Source organism: Lithobates pipiens, unplaced genomic scaffold, assembly GCF_037356315.1.
Source record: "Lithobates pipiens isolate NorthernLeopardFrog02 unplaced genomic scaffold, aLitPip1_a1.2 Scaffold_13, whole genome shotgun sequence".
In the NCBI taxonomy this organism is placed as follows: Eukaryota; Metazoa; Chordata; class Amphibia; order Anura; family Ranidae; genus Lithobates; species Lithobates pipiens.
In genome coordinates this window covers 123,071,199-123,096,966 of record NW_027507718.1, presented here as the reverse complement: position 1 = coordinate 123,096,966, position 25,768 = coordinate 123,071,199, and the positions used below count along the sequence as shown (strand labels likewise).

At 44.6% G+C, this 25,768-nt stretch overlaps 1 protein-coding gene and 1 pseudogene across 4 annotated transcripts in view; one reads left to right on the top strand and one right to left on the bottom strand.

Annotated features, from left to right (window-relative positions):
• EPS15L1 (epidermal growth factor receptor pathway substrate 15 like 1) overlaps positions 1 to 25,768 on the top strand; it is a 302,041-nt gene that overhangs the window by 27,345 nt on the left and 248,928 nt on the right. For all 4 annotated transcript variants that reach the window (XM_077475481.1, XM_077475483.1, XM_077475480.1 and 1 more), the window contains exon 2: positions 17,849 to 17,890. In XM_077475481.1, coding sequence (XP_077331607.1) covers positions 17,849 to 17,890 — 42 coding nt within the window. The remainder of the gene's footprint in view (positions 1 to 17,848; positions 17,891 to 25,768) is intronic.
• Positions 13,745 to 14,608, bottom strand: LOC143976032 (S-formylglutathione hydrolase pseudogene; annotated as a pseudogene).

The window sequence follows — 25,768 nt, the reverse complement described above, 5'->3', positions numbered from 1 at the left end:
CTACATGTGAACCGTGAAGGCTCCTTTCACTGTCATTTGAAGGAGGCTATAATGTATTAAAAAGGGAACTAAACGCTCTCAAGCATCATTAACTATTGGTAATCCTTGTGCTGCTAGTATTGGTATATAGATCAGCAGGAAAATTATATATACTTTTTTTTTATATATACTTTTATTTATTTTTATTTACTTTTATTTAAATGATGTCATACATCCCATTGGGAGGAGGGGCGTTCTCAGCAAAATAGCACCAATAAACATATAGATGTGAACCAGGTCTAAGATGTTTAGTAAAATAATGGGGTTAAAAAGACTAGAATTAGCCCTTTATAGTACAAAAAAAAGCAGATAATCACTACTGGAAGGGGTTCAATTTTTGCTGTAGAACAGTGAAAGTAATATTTACAGTAGTGATTATATTTTTGTACTATAAAGTGCTCATTTTAGTTTTTTTAACCCCATTATGTTACAGGCCGATTAATCGATTAGTTGTTTCAGCCCTAGTAAAGGGTAAAGATTGGGTCTGTTGGTTTACCACAGAAAATCCTGCAGCGGAAAGGCAAGTGGAGTTTTCTAAGACATTTTAAAAATTTTCTTTACATTTAGAAAGTGTTGTCATGCCTATGTGTCACCACTGGGGCTGTATAGAGCACTTGCTGTCTCATGCTTCTCAGAGAGCTCACGGTGTGTCCAGGAAGCAGGATATTTCTCTTCCTCCGGCAAATCTGGGGGGGTTCCCTCTCCCCATTTGGCATCCTCCAACGCCCAACGGGGGAAGGAGCGCTTTTTAAAAAGAACAATTTTTGCTGTTGCAGGCTGCTGAGGGACATGAGGCATTCCTTTTGACACATCTACTGCTGCATCAGGCTGGGTATTAATAGCAGCAATGGAGCTGAACTATTGCTCAAGCAAGTGAATGCATTCCTTCTGGCAGTACCTCTGCTTTGTGCATCAGGCTATGGTCAGAAGGGGGGTTAAAAACGCCTCAAAAGAGGCTCTAGAAAGACTTCTACAGTCACACGGAAGCCTAGAACCATATCAGTAAAGATGGCATCCTCCCCTGAGAGTAATGTGGCTGGTCAGAGTGAGTCATTATGAGGGGCAAGTGTTGCAGCTGCTCTTAACCCTGCAGCCACTGTGTAATTACTAAGAAGGTTTTTTTCTTCAACCATTTTAGTTTGGAGCTAAAAATTGATACTTGCATCCCAGAGTAGGACTAAGCGTAACAAGTCCCTGTCCATTTGCTCAGGTCACTCATGCTGAGGAACAAGGGGCGAGATGACGGTACAATCTCTGAATTGGTCTGCTCCACATTTTTTACTGCCAGCACCTCTGTCAATCAATGAGCCCACTTCTGGTTTGGGTTCACTAAAGCCTCACCAATCAATTTATGGTTTTCCTATCCATTTATGGTTTAAAAAAGCTTATGTATTCTGAGTGGGAGGACCCAGATAAACAATTTTATTCCTCTGAAAAAGTTTTCAATACTTTATCCTATGGTGGAAGAGTTTCATAAAAAAATGGGGAATTCCAGCAACTGACGCTGCCATGTCCTCTGTAAACAAAAACCTGACTTGTCCAGTAGACAATGCTCTTATGCTAAAGGGTCCAACAGATAAGTTGTAATTCCTTTTAAAAAAAAAAATTATATTTAGCTCACAGTTCAGCCTGCGATGGCAGCGATCAGAGTATCTCCTATTTTTTCTGATCAGCAGGCCCAGCATTTGGCCGGGATATCAGAAGCATTGTGTTTTACAGTAGACGCTATGAAAGATTCTATTCTTCAGGCCTCACAGCTCATGCTAGGGCTGGTATGTATGTGCGTAGAATCCTATGGTTGAAAATTTGGTCAGCCGAAGCGCCATGCAAAGCTCTTTGACCTGTTTCCCATTTCATGGTGAATGGTTATTTGGAGACGATCTGGATAAGTATATTCAAAGAATTTCTAATGGGAAAAGTCCCCTTTTTCCGGTTAAGAAGAAGTTCAAGCATTTCTTTTAGGCATGCTTCTTCTCCAGTGCCAGGGGAATCAGCCTCCAGGCAGTCACGACGGCCTTCTCTGTCAAGTGCAAGAGGTAAACCTCAGGGTCAGTCCCAGGGTCAAAAGAGCACCTGGGGGAGGAAACCCACAAAACAATATACTAAAGCCTCCTTATGAAGGGGCACCCCCGCTCGCTCGAGTGGGGAGGAAGGCTTCTACAGTTTTCAAGGATCTGGCAGGAACAATGTCAAGACAGATGGATGGCTTCCTCAATATCTCTAGATTACAAACTAGAGTTCCTGTCTCCTTGTTTTCTCAGGTCGAGCGTTCCCAGAGATCCAGTTAAAAAGACGTCTCTCTTTCTAGGTGGTCCCCTTGGAAGAGCGAGGACTAGGATTTTATTCAAACCTTTTCACGGTTCCAAAACCAAACGGGGATGCCAGACCCATTTGAGCTCTCAAAGATCTAAACCGATTTTTGAATATCCATTCTTTTCACATGGAGTCAATCTGATCAGTAGTCTCCATTAGGGATGAGCTCCGGCGTGTTTGCATACTCCATGTGCAGAGCCCGCCAGGAAGTCGGCGCAGTGCTACGCTAATCACAGGCAGCGAGACATTGCCCGATCTCTGCAGCCGCTCATCGGGCATTGTCTCACTGCCTGTAATTAGCGCTGCACCGACTTCCTGGCGGGCTCTGCGTGTGGTGTATGCAAACACGCTGGAGATCATCTTTAGTCTCCATCCTACAAGGGGGAGAATTTCTTGTGTTAATCGACATCAAGGATGCTTATCTCCATGTGCCAATTTTTCCTGCTCGCCAGAATTTTTCTACGTTTCAAGGTAGAAAATCTTAATTTTCAGTTTGTAGCTCTGCCGTTTGGTCTAGCTACTGCACCTCAAGTGTTTACCCAGGCTAAGGGCTTAAGGTATAACGATACTAGCCTACGTAGATTATCTACTCCTTGATAGTTCAGTCTGTAGCCCACTTAAACCAAAGTTTGGTCACCGCAGTCGGCTACCTGGAATGCCTAGGTTGGATTCTCAACCTAGAGAAAGCCTCCTTAAAACCTTCAAGGAAATTGCAGTACTTGGGGCTGATCATAGATGCAGTTCAGAAGAAGGTGTTTTTGCCCCAGGAAAGGGCCAGTTCCATAAAGGAACTGATTCAATTGGCCAAACAAAGAAGAATCCTTCTATTCGACTTTGCATGAAGTTATTGGGGAAGATGGTGGCTTCTTTCGAGGCCGTTCCTTATGCGCAAATTCATTAAAGACTGCTGCAAAACAGTATCCTGTCAACTTGGAACAAGAAGGTCCAATCTCTGGACTTCCCAATGTGTTTATCCCCCGAAGTCCATCAGAGCCTCAATTGGTTGCCAGTTACCTGGAGTTGGTAACAACGGATGCCAGCCTTTTGGGCTGGGGAGCATTCCTGGAGGAAGCGTCTGTCCAAGGGAAATGGTCCAAATCGGAGATGACCTTGCCCATCAATATTCTAGAGATTTGGGCAGTACACCTGGCCCTAGAGGTCTGGATCAATCGCCAAGGGGGCACGAGAAATTGTGTGGCCCAGAGAGAGGTGAATCATATTATTTCACGAGCAGAAAACAGCATTCCTGGCTTATTAGCAATTTTCATATTAGGGATAGAGAATCGGCAAGCGGACTAATTGAGTCGCCAATAATTGTTCCCGGGAGCATGGTCTCTTCACCCCGACATCTTTCTGTCAATATGCCAAAAATGGGGAGTCCCCGATGTGGATCTATTTGCCTCCAGGTTCAACAACAAGATTGTCAACTTTGTGTCAAGGACAAGGGATCCGATGGCATTCGGATCAGGTGCAGTGTTTTTTCCCATGGTATCAGTTTTCACTGATCTATGCATTCCCTTCTGTTCCGCTGCTTCTGCGCCTTATTCGCAGGATCAAGCAAGAATGAAAGGAGGTGAATCTTGTGGCCCAGGAGATCTTGGTTTGCCGAGATCGTAAAGATGGCTGTAGGGGACCCTTGGACCCTACCACTGTGGCCAGACCTTCTCTCGCAAGGTCCGGTATTCCATCCTACCTTACTAACGCTAAATTTAACGGTTTGGCTATTGAGACCCACATTCTGAAAGACCGTGGGTTGTCAGCTTTGGTCGTTTCTACTTTTGGTTAATGCTAGGAAGCCAGCCTCTAGTGTCTCATACAATAGATTCTAGAAGGCATATGTCTCCTGGTGTGAATCCAGGTGTTGGCACCCCAGGAAATATGTCATCGTATGATCGTTGAATTCCTTGAATTCCTTGCCTTGAGTTCTATCAAGAGCCAGGTGTCTGCCTTATCAGTTTTTTTTTTCAACGACCACTTGTTTCACGCTCTCTGGTTTGTAACTTTATTCAAGGGGTAACACGGATTAATCCTCCAGTTGGGTCACCCCTGAACCATTGGTACTTGAATTTAGTCCTGTTGGCATTATAGAAACAGCCTTTTGAGCCAGTACAAGATATTCTCTTGGTCCTCTTGACGAAGAAAATAATTGGTTGCCATATCTTATGCTAGAAGAGTATCGGAGTTGGCTGCTCTTTTTTGTAAAGAGCCATATTTGATTATTCATTAGGATGAATTCCACAATTTTATACAAGCACTTGAAACCACTTCATAAATGTGTTTTATCCTCATTAAAATTTATTTTGTTATACGGAATTATGCTATGTGGCCTCCTATTCTCCCACCATTGAACATCCCTACCTTATTGACGAGAATCTGATACTATCTTGTAGAGCTGCACAATTAATCCATTAAAAAAAATCATGATCTTGATTCATGCCCCCTGACGATCTCCATTGACGAGTTTGCCTATTCTTTCATAAAACAAGTGTAGAGATTTATCTGCTCACTCAGCTGTCAAAAGAAAACATCCGGGCAGTCTGCCAAGTTTTTAAAATGAAACATTGTAACTAACGCTTCTGTCTTAGCTCAAAGGGAAACTTCTGTGTGTAAAGAAAATAATCCAGGCAGTCTGCCAAGTTTTTAAACAAGTGTAAATGCAGGAAGTTTAACCACTTCTCAATCTTTTTCTGACACTTGTTTCTTAGGCCCCTTTCACGCTTGTGCTACTCCAAAGTTGGGCGATTTTGACAAGACAATCATACGACTGTGGATCCGACTTTTCCCCACGACCTGAAGTACGACATCAATGAGCAGGGATGCAACTTTGATTACCAAATAATTAGGGGGAACTCTACTCCAATTTTTTTTTTTTAAAGAAAAAAAAACAGCACGGGTTCCCCCTTTTATGAGCATACCAAGCTCTTCGGTCTGGTATGGATTTTAAGGGGAACCCCCCAAAATCCATACCACACCCTTATCCGAGCACCAGCCTGGCAGGTCAGGAAAGGGGATGGGGACGAGTGAGTGCACCCCCCTCCTGAGCCATACCAGGGCGCCTGCAGTCAACATGGGGGGTGGGTACTTTGGGCCCTGCCCCCCACCCCAAAGCACCTTGCCCCCATGTGATGAGGACAAGGGCCCCTTCCCGAAAACCCTGGCCGTTGGTTGTTGAGGTCTGCGGATGGGGGGGCTTATCAGAATCTGGAACACCCTTTAATAAGGGGGCCCCCAGATCCCGGCCCCCAAGTAATTGGGGTTTTTAAGTAATGTATTAGGCAGCTCCGGGGGTCTTCTTCCGACTTCGGGGGTCTCTTCCGACTTCTCCCGCTGTCCGGTGCCTTCTGCCATGCTCCTCCGCTATCTTCTTCCAGCTCTTTTACTAGCGTTGGCCTGGTCTTCTCCATCGTCGTCATTGTTGTCTTCTTCTCTCTTCTCTCTTCCAACATTGACACGCCGCTCTCTCCCGCTGTAATGCATTGAGCGCAACGTTTTATATAGGCATGGGGCGTGGCCACGGCTGATGTCATCCTATGACCCCACCCCCTTATGTCAGAGTCCCATTGTGCCACGGGCTGTGACGTCATAAGGAGGCAGGGTCACCGGATGACATCACCTGGTGACCACGCCCCATGCCTATATAAATTGTTGCGCACACGGTATTACAGCGGGAAAGAGTGTCGTATCAACATTAGAAGAGAGAAGACGACGGAGAAGACCGGGCCAACGCTAACAGTAAAAGAGCTGCAAGAAGATAGCAGAGTAGCCCAGCAGAAGAATCGGAGAGTGGGAGAAGACACCAGAGAGCGAGAGAAGAGAGCAGAGAAGTTGAAAGAGACCCCCGAAGTCGGAAGAAGACCTCCGGAGCTGCCTAATTACTTAAAAAAAACCTGTGTATTTTTTTTAATTGACACTTTTTTTTTCCCCCGCAGGTGAATGGGTAGGAGTATGATGTACCCCATACTCCTTCACATTATACTAGAAAAGGGATCCCCTGGGGGATGGATTTTTAAGGCACGTACAAACTAAAATGGTACAAAAATTATTTTATTACATAAAACAAACAAAAAAAGTTTAGTATACAGTATATATCTAAAAAATACATCAGTGTATATATACAATACAGTATTTATACTACACATAATTATGCCGTATAATCCTTTTGGAGAGAGCCACCCTACATGTTTTGGAGCTTAACAAAGCATATCCTTCTTCAGGGGTGTAACTACAGCATTTTTGTGGAATAATACTGGTAATTATGATATCCCAAAGGTAATGTTCAATAAAAACAGTCACACAAGACCATGCACATATGAATGGCACGTCCCACAATTTGTCTGCATACAGGCAAGTATTATAAATGTTATGCAGGTGTAATACCGATGGAAGAGATTATGCAGTCCAAAAAAGAAGTCCAAGTGGACTGAAACTCTAATAGTGGTTTGCCCAGAACTGCTCTATGAGATGCACAGTGACTAAACACAAGAAGCAGCCCGTCCCACTGGCGTCATGCATGTGAGGTCTGCCGCAGATCTCACATGCATGACACCAGTCTGGTGGCCGTCATCACTCCTGGGGGTTACTTCCAGGTATAACTGCTCCGGCTCTTGGATTGGCCGGGGCTGCGAAGATGTCACTACATGCCATTGCTTCAGTTTGTGTCAGTGCGCATGTGCATGTAAATACAGGAGATATCTCCTAAACCTTGCTTATTATAGGCTTAGCTGTAGCACAAAGTGGTCTGTAAGGGTTTACAACCACTTTAATCAGAGAAGCAGCCAAGAGGCCCATGATAACTCTGGAGGAGCTGCAGAGATCCACAGCTCAGGTGGGAGAATCTGTCCACAGGACAACTATTAGTCATGCACGCCACAAATCTGGCCTTTATGAAAGAGTGGGAAGAAGAAAGCCATAAGAAGTCTGCTTGCACTGTGCTATAAGCTATGTGGGGGACACTGCAAACACGTGGGAGAAGGTGCTCTGGTCAGAGGAGACCAAAATGTAACTCTTTGGCCTAAAAGCAAAACGCTATGTGTGGCAGAAAACTAACACTGCACATCACCCTAAACACGCCATGCCCACCATGAAACATGGCGGTGGCCACATTATGTTGTGGGAATGTTTTTATTCAGCATGGATAGGGAAGCTGGTCAGAGTTGATGGGAAGATAGATTGAGCCAAATACAGGGCAATCTTAGAAGAAAACTTGTTGGAGTCTGCAAAAGACTTGAGACTGGGATGGACACCTTCCAGCAGGACAACAACCCTAAGACCCCAGACACACTATTAGATTTTCTGCAGATTTTTGTTTTCAGATTTATCACCATATAATATGAGCTCATACCTTAAGAGTTTCAATTTGTATGCGATCAGGCAGGCCCTTGTACTACATGGTATATCTGAAGACAAAAATCAGCAGAAAATCTAATGGTGTGTATGAGGCTTTAACATACAGCCAGAGTTACAAAGGAATGGTTTACATCAAAGCATATTCATGTGAAGATGTTTGAATGGTGCAGACCTAAATCCTATTGAATCTTAGGCAAGACTTGAAAATTACTGTTCAGATGCTCTCCATCCAATCGGACAGAGCCTGAGCTATTTTGCAAAGAAGAATGCGCAAAGATGTCATTCTTTAGATGTGCAAAACTGGTAGAGACATACCCAAAAAAAACATGCAGCGAAAGGGGATTCTACAAAGTATTTACTCGGGGGGGCTAAATACAAATGCACGCCACACTTTTCAGATATTTATTTGTAAAAAATGTTGAAAAATATTTTATTATTTTCTTTCCACTTTATAATTATGTGCCACTTTGTGTTGGTCTGTCACATAAAATCCCAATATAATGTTTTTGGTTGTAACATGACATATTGTGGAAAATTTCAAGGGGTATGAATTATTTTTTAAGACACTGTAGTTGTGCATATGTATGTATATGCATATTGTGTGTGTATATGTATGTGTATATATATATATATATATATATATATATATATATATATATATATATATATGAAGTCTAAGGCTCGGTTCACACTGCCACGACTTGGGATCCGACTTATGAGACTCAGTTGTATGACATGTGAAATCCCATGTTAGTCAATGAGAGCTGTCCTAATTGGCACTACTGAAGTCGCTCCGACTTTAGAAAAGGTTCCTGTGCTACTTCAAGGCAGCTTCTTTCAGACTTGTGCCTCAAAGTAGTACTCAAGTCGCCAGGAAGTCTCCTGGCAAAGTCTAAGTCTCCAACTTTTATAAGATGAGATATGTGGAACTGTATCAAATGCCTTGCTAAAATCAAGATGTTTTTTTCACCACCCTGGTTCGAATCATAGTAAGATATCAAAAAATAGTTTAAGGCCCAGTCAACGCCTTACCCCCTCCTCGCCCCAAACACTTATTTGAGCCTGTCTGCTGGTCTTCTTTTTTCACTTATTGATTTTACAGGAGACTCTGAGAGCAACAGGAACCATAGGCTCTTTCTGCTGTCAATCAAATCCTGTGAGGAGGGAGCAAGGTGTGCTGTTATGCAGCGCTGTGTGTTTGTTTGAATGCACACATTCTGGATCAGGAGCGTGCTTTTCACAGGTGCCTCTATAGCACATGGCTTGCTATCAGGGCACCCACATTAAAGGAGGAGTGGAGAGCACCAGTGGGTGCCACCAGAAGAAGAGGCAATTTAAAAAAAAATTAAGACTTAAAATAGAGCTGCACAATTAATCGTTAAAAAATCGTGATCTCGATTCACCCCCTCTGGCGGTCTCTGTTGCAGTTTGCAGATTCTTTCATATAACAAGTGGAGAGACTTTGGCCCCTTTCACATGTGCAGACAGTATGTCCGTATTTTATCCATCCATTTTCGGATGTAATACGGACATACATGCATCCCTATGGGAAATCATCTGTCCAATTCTGCAGACGGAGTAAAATCCTATTTTTCTATCCGTCTGCAGAGCGGATAGGATGAACACAGACAGACGGTCTGTGTTCATCCGATCCCCCCATAGGGGAGAGCAGAGATCTGACAGTGCGGTCCCTGCCCTGCCCTGTCATCCGCTGCCTCAGTGGGGATCAACGGAGCGATCCCCGCTGAGCAAGTGGATGTTCACGGGGCGGATCATCATGGATCCATCCCGTGTGAAAGGGACTTTATCTGCTCACTCAGCTGTCAAAACATCTGGGCAGTCTGCCAAGTTTAACCATTTGCTTACTGGGCACTTAAAACACCCTTCCTGCTCAGACCAATTTTCAGCTTTCGGTGCTCTCACACTTTGAATGACAATTACTCAGTCATCTAACACTGTACCCAAATGAATTTTTTGTCCTTTTTTTCCCACAAATAGAGCTTTCTTTTGGTGGTATTTGATCACCTCTGGGGTTTTTATTTTTTGCGCTATAAATGGAAAAAGACTGAAAATTTTGAAAAAAACGCATATTTCTTTGTTTCTGTGACAGAATTATGCAAATTATTAATTTTTCTTCATACATTTTGGCCACAATTTATACTGCTACATATCTTTGGTAAAAATAACCCAAATTAGTGGATATTATTTGGTCTTTGTGAAAGTTAGAGAGTCTACAAGCTGTGGTGCGAATTGCACAAAATTGAACACATCTGATGTACCTGGTGGCCTATCTCGCTTCTTGTGACCCGAACAAGTCAGGAAAGTACAAATACCCCCCAAATGACCCCTTTTTGGAAAGTAGACATTCCAAGGTATTTAGTAAGAGGCATAGTGAGCTTTTTGATGTCATTTTTTTCCCCACAATTCTTTGCAAAATTAAGATTTTTCATTTTTTTTATTTTTTTCCACAAAATTGTCATTGTAATAGGTTATTTCTCTCACATGGCATGTGTATACCACAAATGACACCCCCAAAAAAATTTTGCTACTCCTCCTGAGTATTACAATGCCACATGTGTGGGACTTTTTCACAGCCTGGCCACAAAGAGAGGCCCAACATGCAGGGAGCACGTCACATGTTCTAGGAGCATAAATTACACATCTAACTTGTTGACTACCTATTACACTTTTGAAGGCCCTGGAGCACCAGGACAATAACACGTGGCAATGATGACAGATGGCACTGATACGTGGCAATGATGACAGATGGCACTAATATGTGGCACTGATGACAGATGGCACTTATACGTGGCACTGATGACACGGGGCACTTATACGTGGCACTGATGACAGATGGCACTAATACGTGCCACTGATGAGAGGGCACTAATACGAGGCACCAATTACACGTGACACTGATGACAGATGGCACTGATAAGTGGCATTGATGACACGTGACACTGACAACAGATGGCACATGACACTGACAGGTGGCACTGATGACAAATGGCCCTGATACGTGGCACTGATGACAGATGGCACTAATACGTGGCACTGATGACAGATGGCACTAATACGTGGCACTGATGACAGATGGCACTAATACGTGGCACTGATGACAGGTGGCACTAATACGTGGCACTGATGACAGGTGGCACTAATACGTGGCACTGATGACAGGTGGCACTAATACGTGGCACTGACAGGTGGCACTTATGTGGCACTGGGGACAGGTGGCACTGGGGACAGGTGGCACTGGGGACAGGTGGCACTGGGGACAGGTGGCACTGGGGACAGGTGGCACTGACAGGTGGCACTGGGGACAGGTGGCACTGACAGGTGGCACTGGGGACAGATGGCACTGACAGGTGGCACTGGGGCAGGATGGCACTTTTTTTAACTTTTTTTTTTTTTTTTTTTTTTTTAACACTTACGGCCGCTGCAGCTGTTCATCTCTCCCCTCTCACACGCTGTCTGTGTGAGGAGGGAGAGCGGCGCTGAGAGATGATCTCATATGTTTACATATGAAATCATCTCACATTGGACACGCCGATTGCGCTGTAAACGGCCGCTGTGATTGGCCGTTTACAGCGATCTGTGTTTTCCTGTCTCCGGGGGACACAGCAAACACAGAACTTCACCGATGCGCGCCTGCGGCAGCGCGCATTGCGGAAGTAAACAGGACGTCCAGGGACGGCCTCCCGGACTAAAGCGCCTGCTCTATAGCTGTCATTCGGCTATAGGGTGGGCGGGAAGAGGTTAAACTTGAAACATTGTAACCAACTTCCTTCTTAGATTAAAGGGATGTAAATGTAGGGCTGCAACGAACGATTATTTTCATAATCGATTAATCGGCCGATTATTTTTTCGATTAATCGGATAAAATCACAAAAAAATGTAATGTTCAATTTTTCTGTTTATTTAAAAGTAATAATGAAAAAACTGGGACACCAATGATGGGGCACTATTCCTCCCAGGGACACCAATGACGGGGCACTATTCCTCCCACTGACACCAATGACGGGGTGCTATTCCTACCATGGATGGGGCGCTATATTCCTACCACGGACACCAATTACGGGGCTCTATTCCTCCCACTGACACCAATGACGGGGCTCTATTCCTCCCACTGACACCAATGACGGGGGGCTATTCCTCCCAATGACGGGGGGCTATTCCTCCCAATGACGGGGGGCTATTCCTCCCAATGACGGGGCGCTATTCCTCCCAATGACGGGACGCTATTCCTCCCAATGACGGGACGCTATTCCTCCCAATGACGGGGTGCTATTCCTCTCACTGACACCAATGACGGGGCGCTATTCCTCCCACTGACACCAATGACGGGGCGCTATTCCTCCCACTGACACCAATGACGGGGCGCTATTCCCCCCCCCCACGGACACCAATGACGGGGCGCTATTCCCCCCCCCACGGACACCAATGACGGGGCGCTATTCCCCCCCCCCCCCCACGGACACCAATGACGGGGCGCTATTCCCCCCCCCACGGACACCAATGACGGGGCACTATTCCCCCCCCCTACGGACACCAATGACGGGGCACTATTCCCCCCCCCCCCCCCCCACGGACACCAATGACGGGGCACTATTCCCCCCCCCCCCCCCCACGGACACCAATGACGGGGCACTATTCCCCCCCCCCCCACGGACACCAATGACGGGGCACTATTCCCCCCCCCCCCCACGGACACCAATGACGGGGCACTATTCCCCCCCCCACGGACACCAATGACGGGGCACTATTCCCCCCCCCACGGACACCAATGACGGGGCACTATTCCCCCCCCCCCCCACGGACACCAATGACGGGGCACTATTCCCCCCCCACGGACACCAATGACGGGGCGTTATTCCTCCCACATTGGTGTTTCTGGGGGGGGGAATAATAGAGCCACATTGGTGTTTCAGCTGGGGGGGGGGAATAGTGCCCCGTCATTTGTGTCCCCTATGTAAATGTGTGAAAAAAAGAAATCCAGGCAGTCTGCCAAGTTTTTAAACAAGGTGTAAATGCAGGAAGTTTAACCACTTAAAGTCTAAATCTTTTTCTGACGCTTGTTTCTTAAAGAGGGATTCCACCAAAAAAAAAAAAAAATATTAAAAGCCAGCAGCTATAAATACTACAGCTGCTGACTTTTAATAAATGGACACTCACCTGTCCCGGTTTCCAGCGATGCCGGCAGCCGAGGCCGATCGATCGCTCTCTCGGCTGCTGCCTCCACCATTCTAGGTGAGGGAATCAGGAAGTGAAGCGAATCGGCTTCACTTCCCGGTTCCCTACTGAGCATGCGCGAGTCGCGCAGCGCAATAGGAATTGTCCGCGCTGTCTCTAGGACCTGTGTGTGTCCCAGCAGACAGCGCAGCAGGGCAGGAAATGGCGTAGACTCCCACGGGAGTCTATGCCCGGAAGTGGGTGTAAATACCTGTCTTTGACAGTTATCTCCACCCCCCTCCCCCCTGAAAGGGGCCAATTGTGACACCGGAGGGGGGGAGGGATCCGATCAGCGGAAGTTCCACTTTAGGGTGGAATCCCGCTTTAAGTTAAAGATCAATATTTTTTGCTAGAAAATTACTTGGAACCCCCAAACATTATATATATTTTAACGGAGACCCTGGGGAATAAAATGTCAATTGCTGCAATATTTTGTGTATTTATGTCACACTGTGTTTGCCCAGCAGTCTTTTAAACACGATATTTTGGGAAAAATTACACTAAAATGAATAAAAAAAAAAAAAAATGAAACCGTAAAGTTAGCCCAATTTTTTTGTTTTAATGTGAAAGATGATGTTACGCTACGTTAGAATCGTGATCTATCTTCTAAGCAAAAAAAATTGTGATTCTCATTTTAGCCAGAGTCGTGCAGCTCTAACTTAAAATCACTCTAGGCTGCATTGATATTTTTGGTTTTCCTGTGACAGTTTTTGTCATTACTCTTTTTTTTTTGTTAGATTTTTTTTTTCCCTTACATGGAAGAACATTTCACCTAATTTCCTATAAAATTTAACAGATGATTTTAAATTCATTCTCTTTGTGGATCAATGACAATATTCTCTTCTCTCAGTAGCCTTAGCCATTCAGATATTTTGCATGATGTTTGATGTGATCATTTATAAAAGTAGTAATAAAGAAGTAGCTATGATCATAGCCCTCTTGCAGTCTAAAGACCACAGGGATTTTTCGTTCAGTGCAAGCAGCAATAAAATTGTCAGGCAATAGCTGCCCCACAGAGAGGAACTGGTCATCCTTCCCTTGGTCTATTCACCAGATGGGTTGCATCATATGTTTCCCATTTGTTCGTGTCAGAACCCAAATATCCACTGACCCCATGGGCACTGTACAGGATTACAAATTGGAGCAAATGCTGAGACAGTCTTGTATATCCCAGGGTTCTTCAGTGCGCAGATTATAGCACCATGGCCCCCATAGAATGTCCAAATATTGAAATACTGCCTGGATCTGTTGGAAAATTTCCATTTATCAGTTGTGGCAGCCCTTCCACTACATTTTCCATGGCTCCTCAGTGGCATTAATATAGAAGCCAGCACCAGTACCAAAGTCCCAGCTTTCTTCTTCGCTATCAATATTACAGCCATGTGGGCTTGTACCAGGTTCCACTATGATCAGCCCATGGTCAGAAGCAGCTTGATGATAGGCAGCCTTGGTGATGAAATTTTGTTCATTGCATGTTAACCCTGAAAGCCAGTATACCACCGGGCATTTGAAAGTTTCAGCTTTAGGTGGTAAATAGATCCCAAATCTTATTTTACACTTGAGTTCCGTGCTGTCATGTTCAAACACTTTCTGGTAGCCCTCAAGGCATTTATTACTGGAAATCTGTTTCAGTGCCATATTCTGGAGTACAACTCGACTGTCGCCAACCAGACCAGCAAGATGAGGTTCCTGTGGCATTTTTATTCACTTCTCTATCAGCTACATTAGGGGGCATATTTTTAAAGCCATGAATCTGGCATTCACCAAACATTGCAGGGGCACATATTTTAAAAGGCAGTGATAGATTCACCACCAGTAAATAGTGAAAGTTATCTGTACTGCTTTGTAAATATGCCCCTTTGTTTCCTCATATCCCGTATATCTAATATATATTTCCCCCCTTACTTTAGTAGTGAACAAGAATGTTTCTTTTCTTCTCTTTACCTATTTGTCTGACATGACTGATCTGGTTGTCTCCAGGGTAGTAGATTATGTAAGTGCCCACTATAAAATGGCTCCTGACATTTTTACTTTAAACCTTATATTATTTTCTTAGCAAAAATAATTAATTTTGAAATCTAAAACCTTTCATATTTTTTTTTCCACCTGTTTTCATTTCTAAATTTTCTTTTTTTTTTTCAACTAACAGACATTGGTAAACACTAGAACCCACATTTTCTCTTTCCTAACCATCAATCAATTCCCTTCCTTTTTATGATTACCATTTCTAGAATATGATTTCTGGTTGGGAAAAAAAATCAATGCCTCCAACATTTCCATGCTTTTGTTTGTTTGCCCGTTTGGAGTTATCTTATCAAGCACACCATTTCTAAAAGCAGATTTAGCTCTGGTTTGTAGGCAGACCCAGAGGGTTTTAAGTCGTTCATTTGATTTCTGAAGGAATGTTGATTCTATGTTATTATTTACATAAATGGCAACTGTACCTCCCTTCTTTCTCATTCCTAAGCCATGTCTCTGTACAGTGGGTATAGAAAAGAATCACCCCCCCCTTTTAAATGAATCATATTTTGTTGCTTTGCAGCCTGAAATGAAGACACACTGTTTTTGTTTTATCCAGCTGTATTTATTATTGCAACTTACAATATCATGAAAGATATAGCGCAACATATCAGAAAAAAAAAATTCAAAACCAGAATCATTGAGTTGTAAAAAGGATCACACCCCTTATTTCAGTATTCAGACCACCTTTTGCTTTAAATACAGCCTTTAGTCTGTTGGAATATGGTTCTACTAACTTTGCAATATTTGCCCACTCTTCTTTATTGTTATGGTCAAATTCACCTGTTCTAATTTCAAACTGAAATTAACTTCTGATATCTATTGCCCCACTGTTAGGCTCAATTCACATCTATGCACATTTTTACAGCGATTTGTGCCCCCTACATGGGGGGTGAGTGCTCTGCACCTCCAACCCAAAGCACCTTGCCCCCATGTTGAAAGCCCTCTTCCCAACAACCCTGGCTGGTGGTTGTCGGGGCTGCCGGGGGGGGGGGGACTTACCGGAATCTGGAAGTCCCCTTTAACAAGGGGACCCCCATATCCCGCCTCCCCTTCTATGTGAAAGGGTATCCCTACCCATTCACCAAAAAAGCAGTGAAATGTAAAGAATAACAAGATCTGTTTTTTGACAAGGCCTTTATTAAAAAAATCAGCGCAAAGCCATCTTCTCCCGCTGCCATCTTCTCCCGCTGTCTTCTTCCTTGCGGCCGCTGTCTTCTTCCTAACGGCGGCTGTCTTCTTCCTTGCGGCGGCTGTCTTCTTCCTTGCGGCGGCTGTCTTCTTCCCCCCCGCCCGGTTACCTGCATCTTGTCCTGAGGCTGTCTTTCTCCGTTGTGACGCTTCCCGCTATCTTATATCTCTTATATAGCCATGGGCCGTGGCCATTGGATGAAGTTAACTAGAGAGTTCACCCCTTGTGACGTTACAATGGGGCAGGCTCGCTGGGTGATGTCATTGGATGGCTATGCTCCATTGCTATATTAGATGTCAGACAGCGGGGGACAAGCAATATATTACATTTTTGGTTCTGGGTTTAGATACTTTGTGAGCAACGTCATCTCAAGGCCTTGTCCATATCAACTACAATTAGGACATTCGCAAAGGCCTGTCCTGTAAATTGAAGGTTTATACGTAGTTTGTTTTTTAGTGTGTTTTCAGTATTGAAATTGGGTAATAAAAAGTTATTTTTTAGCAGTTAAACATTTATTACCATAGTTTTAATGTCCGACTGCATATGTGGCACACATGAAGCAGTGTTGGGCCCCTTTCACACGGGTGGACCGTTCACATCCGCCTGTCAGTTTTTTAGGCGGACCTGAACAAACGCTCCATACAGGTATATGGCGCGACGGATGTCAGTGGTGACATGTCCGCTGAAATCCAACCCGCTCCGATCCACTACGGTCCGTCTTCATCCGATCCCCCCCTAGAGGAGAGCAGTGTTCTGACAGTTCGATCCATGCACAATATGCAGAGACAGACCCGTCACCTGCCTGCTCAGCGCGGATCGATGGAGCGATCCCTGCTCAGCAAAGCGGAGCCTGTACAAGAATACACGCGGGTGAAAGGGCCCTTAAACTGGTTGTAACCCTTACATAAACCCAGTGAAGGGACTGGCCTCAGATGATACACAGAGATGAAACCAATCCTCCTACAGAAGTTGTACCTGTCTATTTGCAGCCATCTCTTCTCTGCAGCCATTCAAAGTGCTGAATTTACACCAGATTCCTCAGCTCTAAAAAGCAGGTGGTGGAGAGCTAAAGTTACATTCAGCAGTGCTCTGAGAGCTGATTGGAGTGAAGGGAGACCCCTCCCCTTTCACACAGCACATAGAAACTGTCACCATTTTCTCTGTGTCAGGAAAACTTGTCAGAAATGGCTCATTAAGATCGCAGAGGAATAAGACGGGACAGAAATAAAATTTAGTTCTCTGGGTTGAGACAAGTACACACTACAGGGGGATATGCTTTGTTCATATTTCATGTCTGAGCTTTACAACAACTTAATTTGTAATGTAAAGAAACCTACAGCTCCTCCTGGCTTCAATTGGTATGTGTTCATCTATAAAATCTGATAACTTTTTGTAGGTTACAGCAATTCATTCGCACTGCAGATAATTTGCGACTGACTGGTGGTCTGGGGATTTTACTACAATCGTCTTATCTGGAGGAAACATCTGTGATCCTATCATTGTTTTTTGTATGTTATAAAAATCATACCCAGAAATGTGAAAGGGATGAACTTTCTTACCTAACCACTCTTTAATACCTAGAAAAAGTAATTCTACCTCATTATAACAGTAGAAAGTTAAAGCATAACTCCAGATTTCATTTAACTTGAAAAAGCTTTTATCCATTTTTAATACTTATGCATTGTTTTGTTTTTCATTCCTCTGCAGCTCTCCACTGGTAATCTGTTATATGAAACATATTACAAGCAAGTAAGTGTGTTGCAATGTTTTAAAGCATGATGGTGAATGACCACTTCCCCACCCACATGATTTGAAAGTACTGAGAATGATGTTCAAGTATTTCTGAAATCATAGCTGAATCACGTAGCACATGGTTTAGTGTTTTACCACTGTTTTCATCCTAATTCTTATTACCCTGTCTTAAATAATTTTAAAATGCTTATTTCTGCCACAGAACAGATGAGAAAGATAATGATGTAAACCCTCACATATACCCAGTGAAGTGAACAACCCCAGATGATACACAGGGATGAAACAAATCTTCCTACATAAGTTTTACATCTATATCTTCTGTCTTCAACTTTATATACTGTTTAGAAAGTTCACATCATGTTAGGAGATTTTCTCTTCCTGTTTGACATGGAATGTGAAGTATGGGCACACAGCTAAGATGGCTAATGCCGTGTAGACACGCTCAGAGTTTTCGTCTGAAAAATCTTGGATGGTTTTTCCGACAGAATTCCGCTCAAGCTTGGCTTGCATACACGCGGTCACACAAAAGTTCTCTGAACTTTCGACAGGCCAAGAACGCGGTGAGGTGCAACACTACGAGGAGCCGAGAAAATGAAGTTCAATGCTTCCAAGCATGCGTTGAATTGTTTCCGAGCTTGCGTAGGAATTTTGCGCATCGGACTTGCTACAGACGATCGGAAAAATTGAGAACCTGCTCTCAATCTGTTGCTGGCAAAAATTCTGCCTGCAAAAGTCTGATGGAGCATACACCCGGTCGGAATTTCCGACGAAAATCTCTAATCAGACTTTTGCTGGCGGGATTTCCGATCGTGTGTGCGGGGCTTAAGATAGCTGATTGGAGGAAAGGCACACTCACCCCTTCTCCACATAGGCAAAGACTCTCAGATGTGTTCTGTGATACAGCAAGCTGCCTGCTAATCTATTTATAGCTCCCTCCCTGACACAAAATGCAGCCTGCTTTTTATCTCATGTGTCCAACAATTTGTCAGAAGTTATCGGACTGATAACAGAAGAACAGAGCAGGAGAAAGCCACCAGACATAGTGCTTTGAAGAAAGATAAGAAAACACTGCAGATATGTGCCCCGCTCAAATTTCATGAATCAGGTTTACACCTTAAGGGCCCAACTCTAACCTGTTTTTTTTTTTTTTCAGTTTTGGCTGGAGTAGGGAAGGCTTGATGTGTCAGGAGGACCAGGAAGTAAATGAAAATCCTTCCCCCCAACATATTCACAGGCAGCATAAAAAAAACACACATTTTCCAGTAGAGTTAGGAAGGTTTGAAACCTCTCGCAGGATTGTTTTGCTGTCTTTGTCCCCACCAAGTTTCTTCTCGCTTCTTGTCTAATCGACAAATGTCAGGCGAAACAGGAAGGAAAAACTCCCCTTGGGGACACCGCATTTAAAATCTGAAAGAAGCAGTTTAACAGGGATGGAGAAAGCATTTATATTTTGACAAAACCTCTAACCCTTACCAACTTTAGCTTAAAAAAAGTTTTGGCTTGAATGACTTCAAAGGGAATTTATAAATATATAAATTTGGGAGCTGTGATTCTGGCTTTAACCACTTGCTGATCGCCGCACGCCAATTTACGTCGGAAGAATGGCACAGGCAGGCAAAAGGGCGAGCCTGTATGTCCCTTTGAATTTGCCGCCTGGCAGGCGTGTGCCCGTTGGTCCCATGAACGCGATGTTCACAGGTGGCCCACGATTGCAGCGAGGAGAGGCAGAACGAGGATCTACTGCTCCCTGTCATTGAGAGCAGTGATCTCTGTCGTGTTGTAGTGAGCCCATCCCCCCTACAGTTGGAACACACTTAAGCCCTTGATCGCCCCCTAGTGTTTAACCCCTTCCCTGCCAGTGTCATTTATACAGTAATCAGTGGCTATTTGTAGCTCTGATCACTGTATAAATGTCATTGGTCACAAAATAGTGTCAAAAGTGTCTGATCTGTCCGCCATAATGTCGCAGTCCGGATAAAATCGCAGATCGCCACTAGGGGTGCACCGAATGGGTTTTTTGGTGCCCAAACCGATACCGAAAATGAAAAATACACTAGGCCGAAAACCGAAACCGATACCGAAACAGCACTGATACCGAAAATGACTGTTTTTAAAAAATATTTTCATACATCAGATGGTCAGAGACTGAGGACATATTACAGGAGATGGTCAGAGACTGCAGGCGTGGTACAGGAGATGGTCAGAGACTGCAGGCGTGGTACAGGAGCTGGTCAGAGACTGCAGACATGGTACAGTAGCTGGTCAGAGACTGCAGACATGGTACAGGAGCTGGTCAGAGACTGCAGACATGGTACAGGAGCTGGTCAGAGACTGCAGGCATGGTACAGGAGCTGGTCAGAGACTGCAGGCATGGTACAGGAGATGGTCAGAGACTGCAGGCATGGTACAGGAGATGGTCAGAGACTGCAGGCATGGTACAGGAGATGGTCAGAGACTGCAGGCATGGTACAGGAGATGGTCAGAGACTGCAGGCATGGTACAGGAGATGGTCAGAGACTGCAGGCATGGTACAGGAGATGGTCAGAGACTGCAGGCATGGTACAGGAGATGGTCAGAGACTGCAGGCATGCTACAGGAGCTGGTCAGAGATTGCGGACATGCTACAGGAGATCAATGCAGCCTCACTGTGCCAGCAGCCTACCAGTGCCCGCCATGTAGCCTGCCTGTGCCTCACCAGTGCATATAAACATACACATATAAAAACGCGTGCACACACACACACACATATATAAAACATACAACACACATATAACACATACATGCGCACATACACACTTAACACACATACATATAAACATGCACACACAACACACATACATATAAACATGCACACACAACACACATACATATAAACATGCACACACAACATACATACATATAAACATGCACACACAACATACATACATATAAACATGCACACACAACATACATACATATAAACATGCACACACAACATACATACATATAAACATGCACATACATACATACATACATATAAACATGCACATACATAAACATGCATACATATATATATATATATATATATATACATACATACATACATACATACATACATACATACATACATACATACATACATACATACATACACATATAACACACACACACACATATAACACACACACACACATATAACACACACACACACATATAACACACACACACACATATAACACACACATAACACACACACACACACATATAACACACAGGCATACAAACATATATAGACAGTCTTTTTTTAAAATTGGCAGCTGCAGCTCTTCATTAATCTCCATGCTGGGTACTGCACTCTAGGGGGAGGCAGAGAGCACAGCACACACTGCTAGACGCCTCTGCTTTGGTTTCACTTTCACAGTAAACATCGTGCCCAGCTCCTGCACAGCCGATTTACACATCGGCTGAGGAGACATATGCAGCCACCGCTGTGGAGAGGGGGACTTTAGAGCGAGACCCCACAGGCTGACTGCAGCATAGGTGAGGAGGGAGGGGAGCAGGAGAGCTAAAGATAGGACACCCCCCCGTGATGGGCGGCACCGGGGGCGGGGCCAAGCCCCGCAAGCCCCGCCCCATTTTCGGCACCAGTATCGGCGGAAATTCTCTTTCGGCTTTTTGCCGAAAGGGCCATTTTCGGCCGATATGTTTCGGCGGCCGAAATTTCGGTGCATCCCTAATCGCCACCATTACTAGCTAAAAAAACTTTAACTTTTGCGCAAACCAATCAGTATACACTTTTTTTTTTTTTTTTGAAGAATACATATCGGCCTAAACTGTGGAAGAATTTTTTTTTTTTTTTATATATTTTTGGGGGATATTTATTATAGTAAAAAAATATTGTTTTTCTTTTTCAAAATTGTCGCTGTTTTTTTGTTTTATAGCGCAAAAAATAAAAACCACAGAGGTGATCAAATACCACCAAAAGAAAGCTCTATTCGTGTGAGAAAAAGGACGTCAATTTTGTTTGGGTATAACGTCACGCGACTGCGCAATTGTCAGCTAAAGCGACGTAGTGCCGAATTGTAAAAAATGCTCTGGTCAGGAAGGGGGGGAAATCCTTCCGGGGCTGAAGTGGTTAAATGAACAGGCTCTTATGGGCATCATCCTTATTCTGATTTTAGTACATAGTGTAGGGGTATTACTTTAAAATTCATGAAGGTCCAGTCAGTAAAATTTTCTTCCAGCCGAGGTCCGAATCACATATTTGACCCTCAATAGCACCTCTGTACAATTGCAATTGTGGCGCATCTTTAAGTGCCACACCGCATGGTGCCACAGTACCAAGCAGCTTGGTAGAGCACAATAAAACAAAAAAATAAAAAAAGGGGGTCAGGGACTTCTTTTTCATACATCATGGGACACAGAGTTAGACTAATATTCATTACCTACTGGGTTATACGCCATCTCTAGGTGAATGGACACTGGTAGACAGTCTTAGACAGGAAGTGATCCCCTATATAACCCCTCCGATACAGGAAGTGCATACGTTTTTTTCCAGTGTCTGCAAGGTGGATGGGTACGTTTGTTTGAGCTCTCTGAGCTCCAGGCCTCTAGTCCCACAAACGGTTCTTAAATGAATCAAGGGATGGACCGATCGGTTCCATTTGACACAGGCTCTATGTTTAGATAAATGGTACCTAAGCCTGGCAAAGAAGACACAAGATCCTGCAAGGTTTTGCCTGTAATGCAACCTCCAGGTGCTGGACCCTGCAAAGTAGAATCCTTTGTACTGTACAGGTCCAAGTGAGTGGACCCTAAACATGAAAAGGGTACTCAGTTCTTGAAGGTCCTAATGTGACAGGATTGGATTCTTGGTTTCTAAGCTGCCCTGCACCTGGACGAGTAAGTGAAACCCCCTTATTTACTTATTGTGGGGTGCCCCAGTGATTGTAACAATCAGTCAAGTTAGCTAGAGGCTGGACACCTGTGTGCGGTGACCATACGGGGGAGTTTTGGCCTAGCTGTGGATGTTTGTAAAGTGTACCTTTTTTTGATTGTGTGTGTTATTTATTTTTTTTACCTTGCCTACAAAGCGGCATCATTACGCATCCTCGTTCGGGCGCACGTCCGTTCGCCAAAATGCTCAGAAGTTTGTTTCACAGCCTTGGCACACGAGGCTTCCTTCAGTGCCTCGCATGCACCTTAGCGTAATCTGGGCACACATAGATTTGCATCCTATGGGAATACAGCCCCACCCGTTTGCTGGGACTGCGCACGTGCATGCGCACACATGCGTGGAACGACCGACACACAGCTAATTTAAGCTGTGTGTGCCAAGCATGCGGTGTTCCAGAAGGCAGCTGTGGGACACAGAGCAGGCTCTGAACTAGGCATTTGCAGCTGTTTATTTCTCCTTACCCGGTTTACGTGAGTCATCAGGTGTTGCTTGGCAGGCTAATGTGCTTAGCAGGATTGTTGCATAGGGGCTTGGGGAGCCCTATTAAAGGGGCTCACTTCTGTAGTGCGTTAATACTACACCCAAGTACTCCCTTTTTCGTGGCTTGCAAATGTCAAAAAAGAGCGGGACTAATACTACAGGGGCGGGCGCACCTATGTTGTCAGTAGCTCCTGATGAACCTAGTTGTATCCCCTTAAAGACCTGGGTCTTCCGGGTAATCTGAGCCGCTGCGCCTTTCTGTTATGATGCCACAGTCAATGCTGCAGCTTCACACTTTTTCACCAAGGATGAACTGTCCTCGGTCCTAGCCAGGTTAGAGCACAGGATTGCTGGCATGATTGCCTCCATCCCGCAGGGTGGCAAGAAGTGTGACAGATCCTCCTCCCCTGAGCCTTCTAGTTTGCAGTGGGAATGGGTTGAGGATGGGGAAGCGCTAAAAGCTCAGGTTTCTGTGGAGGGCCTGGCGGATGAGTCTGCTCCTGAGCAATCTGGACAAGAAGATATCCCGTTGGTGTCTGCCTCTCAGTCGCAGAGGCCTTTGATCCAGACTCTTACTGAGATAGTCGCAGGCTTTCCCCTTACACCCACTGTTGGAACAGGCGGTGTATGCTGATTGGGAACATTGTGACAGGATTTTTGTTCCTGCTAATAGTTTGTTCCTTTTATATCCTATGAATAAAAGGTTAATTAAGAAGTGGAGCATGGCAGCCATAGATGCAGCAGTCTCTTCCTTAAACAAGAACTTGGCATGTCCGGTGGATAATTCACAGGGCTTGAAAGACCCTGTTGACAAGAAACTGGAGTAATTAATAAAGGTTTCCTTTTCTTTGGCCAGTTCAGCTATGTTGCAGCAATTGGTATCTGCCAGTCCGTAAAAGATCAGGTCAGATGGCCTGACAGGCATAACCAGGAGGATGACCTTGCTGAAAATAAGACCGATATTCCTCGAGCACTGTGTTTTGTTGTTGATGCCTTAAGGATTCAATATAGTAGGTTTCTCGTTTGGCTCTCTTGTCTGTACATATGCACAGCCTTTTGTGGCTTACGAACTGGTCAGCCGAGCTTCCTTGTAAGAAGTTATTGGCAGGTTCCCCCTTTCATGGGGAATGTTTGGTGATGATTTGGACAAATATATCCAAAAGATATCCGGAGGGAAGAGCTCTTTACTTCCTATAAAAAGAAGCACCAGGCATCTCCCGTTTAAAACCTCAGGGGTGGCTTCCTCAGGTGTTTCAGCACCAAGGCAGTTCCGCCGCCAACAGGGCCCTAGAGCCAGGGGCAAGCCACAAGGCTAGGGCCAGAGAAAGTCCTGGGTCCAAAGCTATTCTAAACCAAGCCCTGCTTTTTGAGGGGAAGCCCCCACTCTATCAGCAGGCGTGGAAGGCTGCTGCACTTTGCAGACACTTGGAGAACAGTGGTTCAGGACGAGTGGGTCACCTCGACTAAATCCCGCGGTTACAAGCTGGAGTTACAGGGGGCTCCCCCTCAGAGGTTTCTAAGATCCAGCGTTACCTCAGATCCTCCAAAGAGAAACGTACTGTTTCAGGCACTACATCATTTAGTGCATCAAGGAGTGATTGTACAGGTTCCTTTATCCAAAAGGGGTTTTATTCAAACTATTTTATGGTTCAGACACCAAATGGAGCCACAAGGCCCATTTTGGATCTAAGATCCCTGAACCAGTATCTACTAATCCAGTCTTTTCAGAAGGAGTCTGTCCGCTCCGTTATAGCCTCACTCCAGATGGGAGACTCTCTAGCTTCCATTGATATAAAGGATGCGTATTTACACGTACCTGTCTTTCAGCCTCATCGGCAGTTCCTGCAATTTGCAGTAGAGGAACGTCATTTTTAGTTTGTGGCTCTTCGGGCTTGCCACAGCTCCCCGGGTGTTTACGAAGGCCCTTGCACCAGTACTGGGTCTTTTAAGGGCCCAAGGGATCTTGGTGCTTAGGTATCTGGATGCCCAGAGATCACTCACTACAGGCTCTAGAACGGAGCATAACCTGCACAGTGCGGTATTTGGAAGGCTTAGGTTGGGTCATAAATAGCAAAAAGCCTTGAGACCAACTCAAAGTCTGAAGTATTTAGGTCAGATCCTACATATAGTCCAAGCAAGGGTATTTTTGCCACCTGTAAGGATCTGTGCCCTGAAGGATCATGTGCGTCAGATAAGGGGCACTAGACAACCCTCCATTTGGCTCTGTGTATGAGTCTATTAGGAAAGATGGTGTCCTCCTTCGAGGCAGTGCCCTATGCCCAGTTCCATTTCAGGCCTATACAACAAGACAACTTGTTGGCTTGGAACAGGAGAGAACAAGCCCTGGATTATCCAATGTTCTTATTTCCTCGGGCAGAGATGTAAAAGATGAACATGCAACTATACCTAATAGAGGTGCCAACATCCCTGGTATAAGAGATAGAATGGAAGTACCCCCA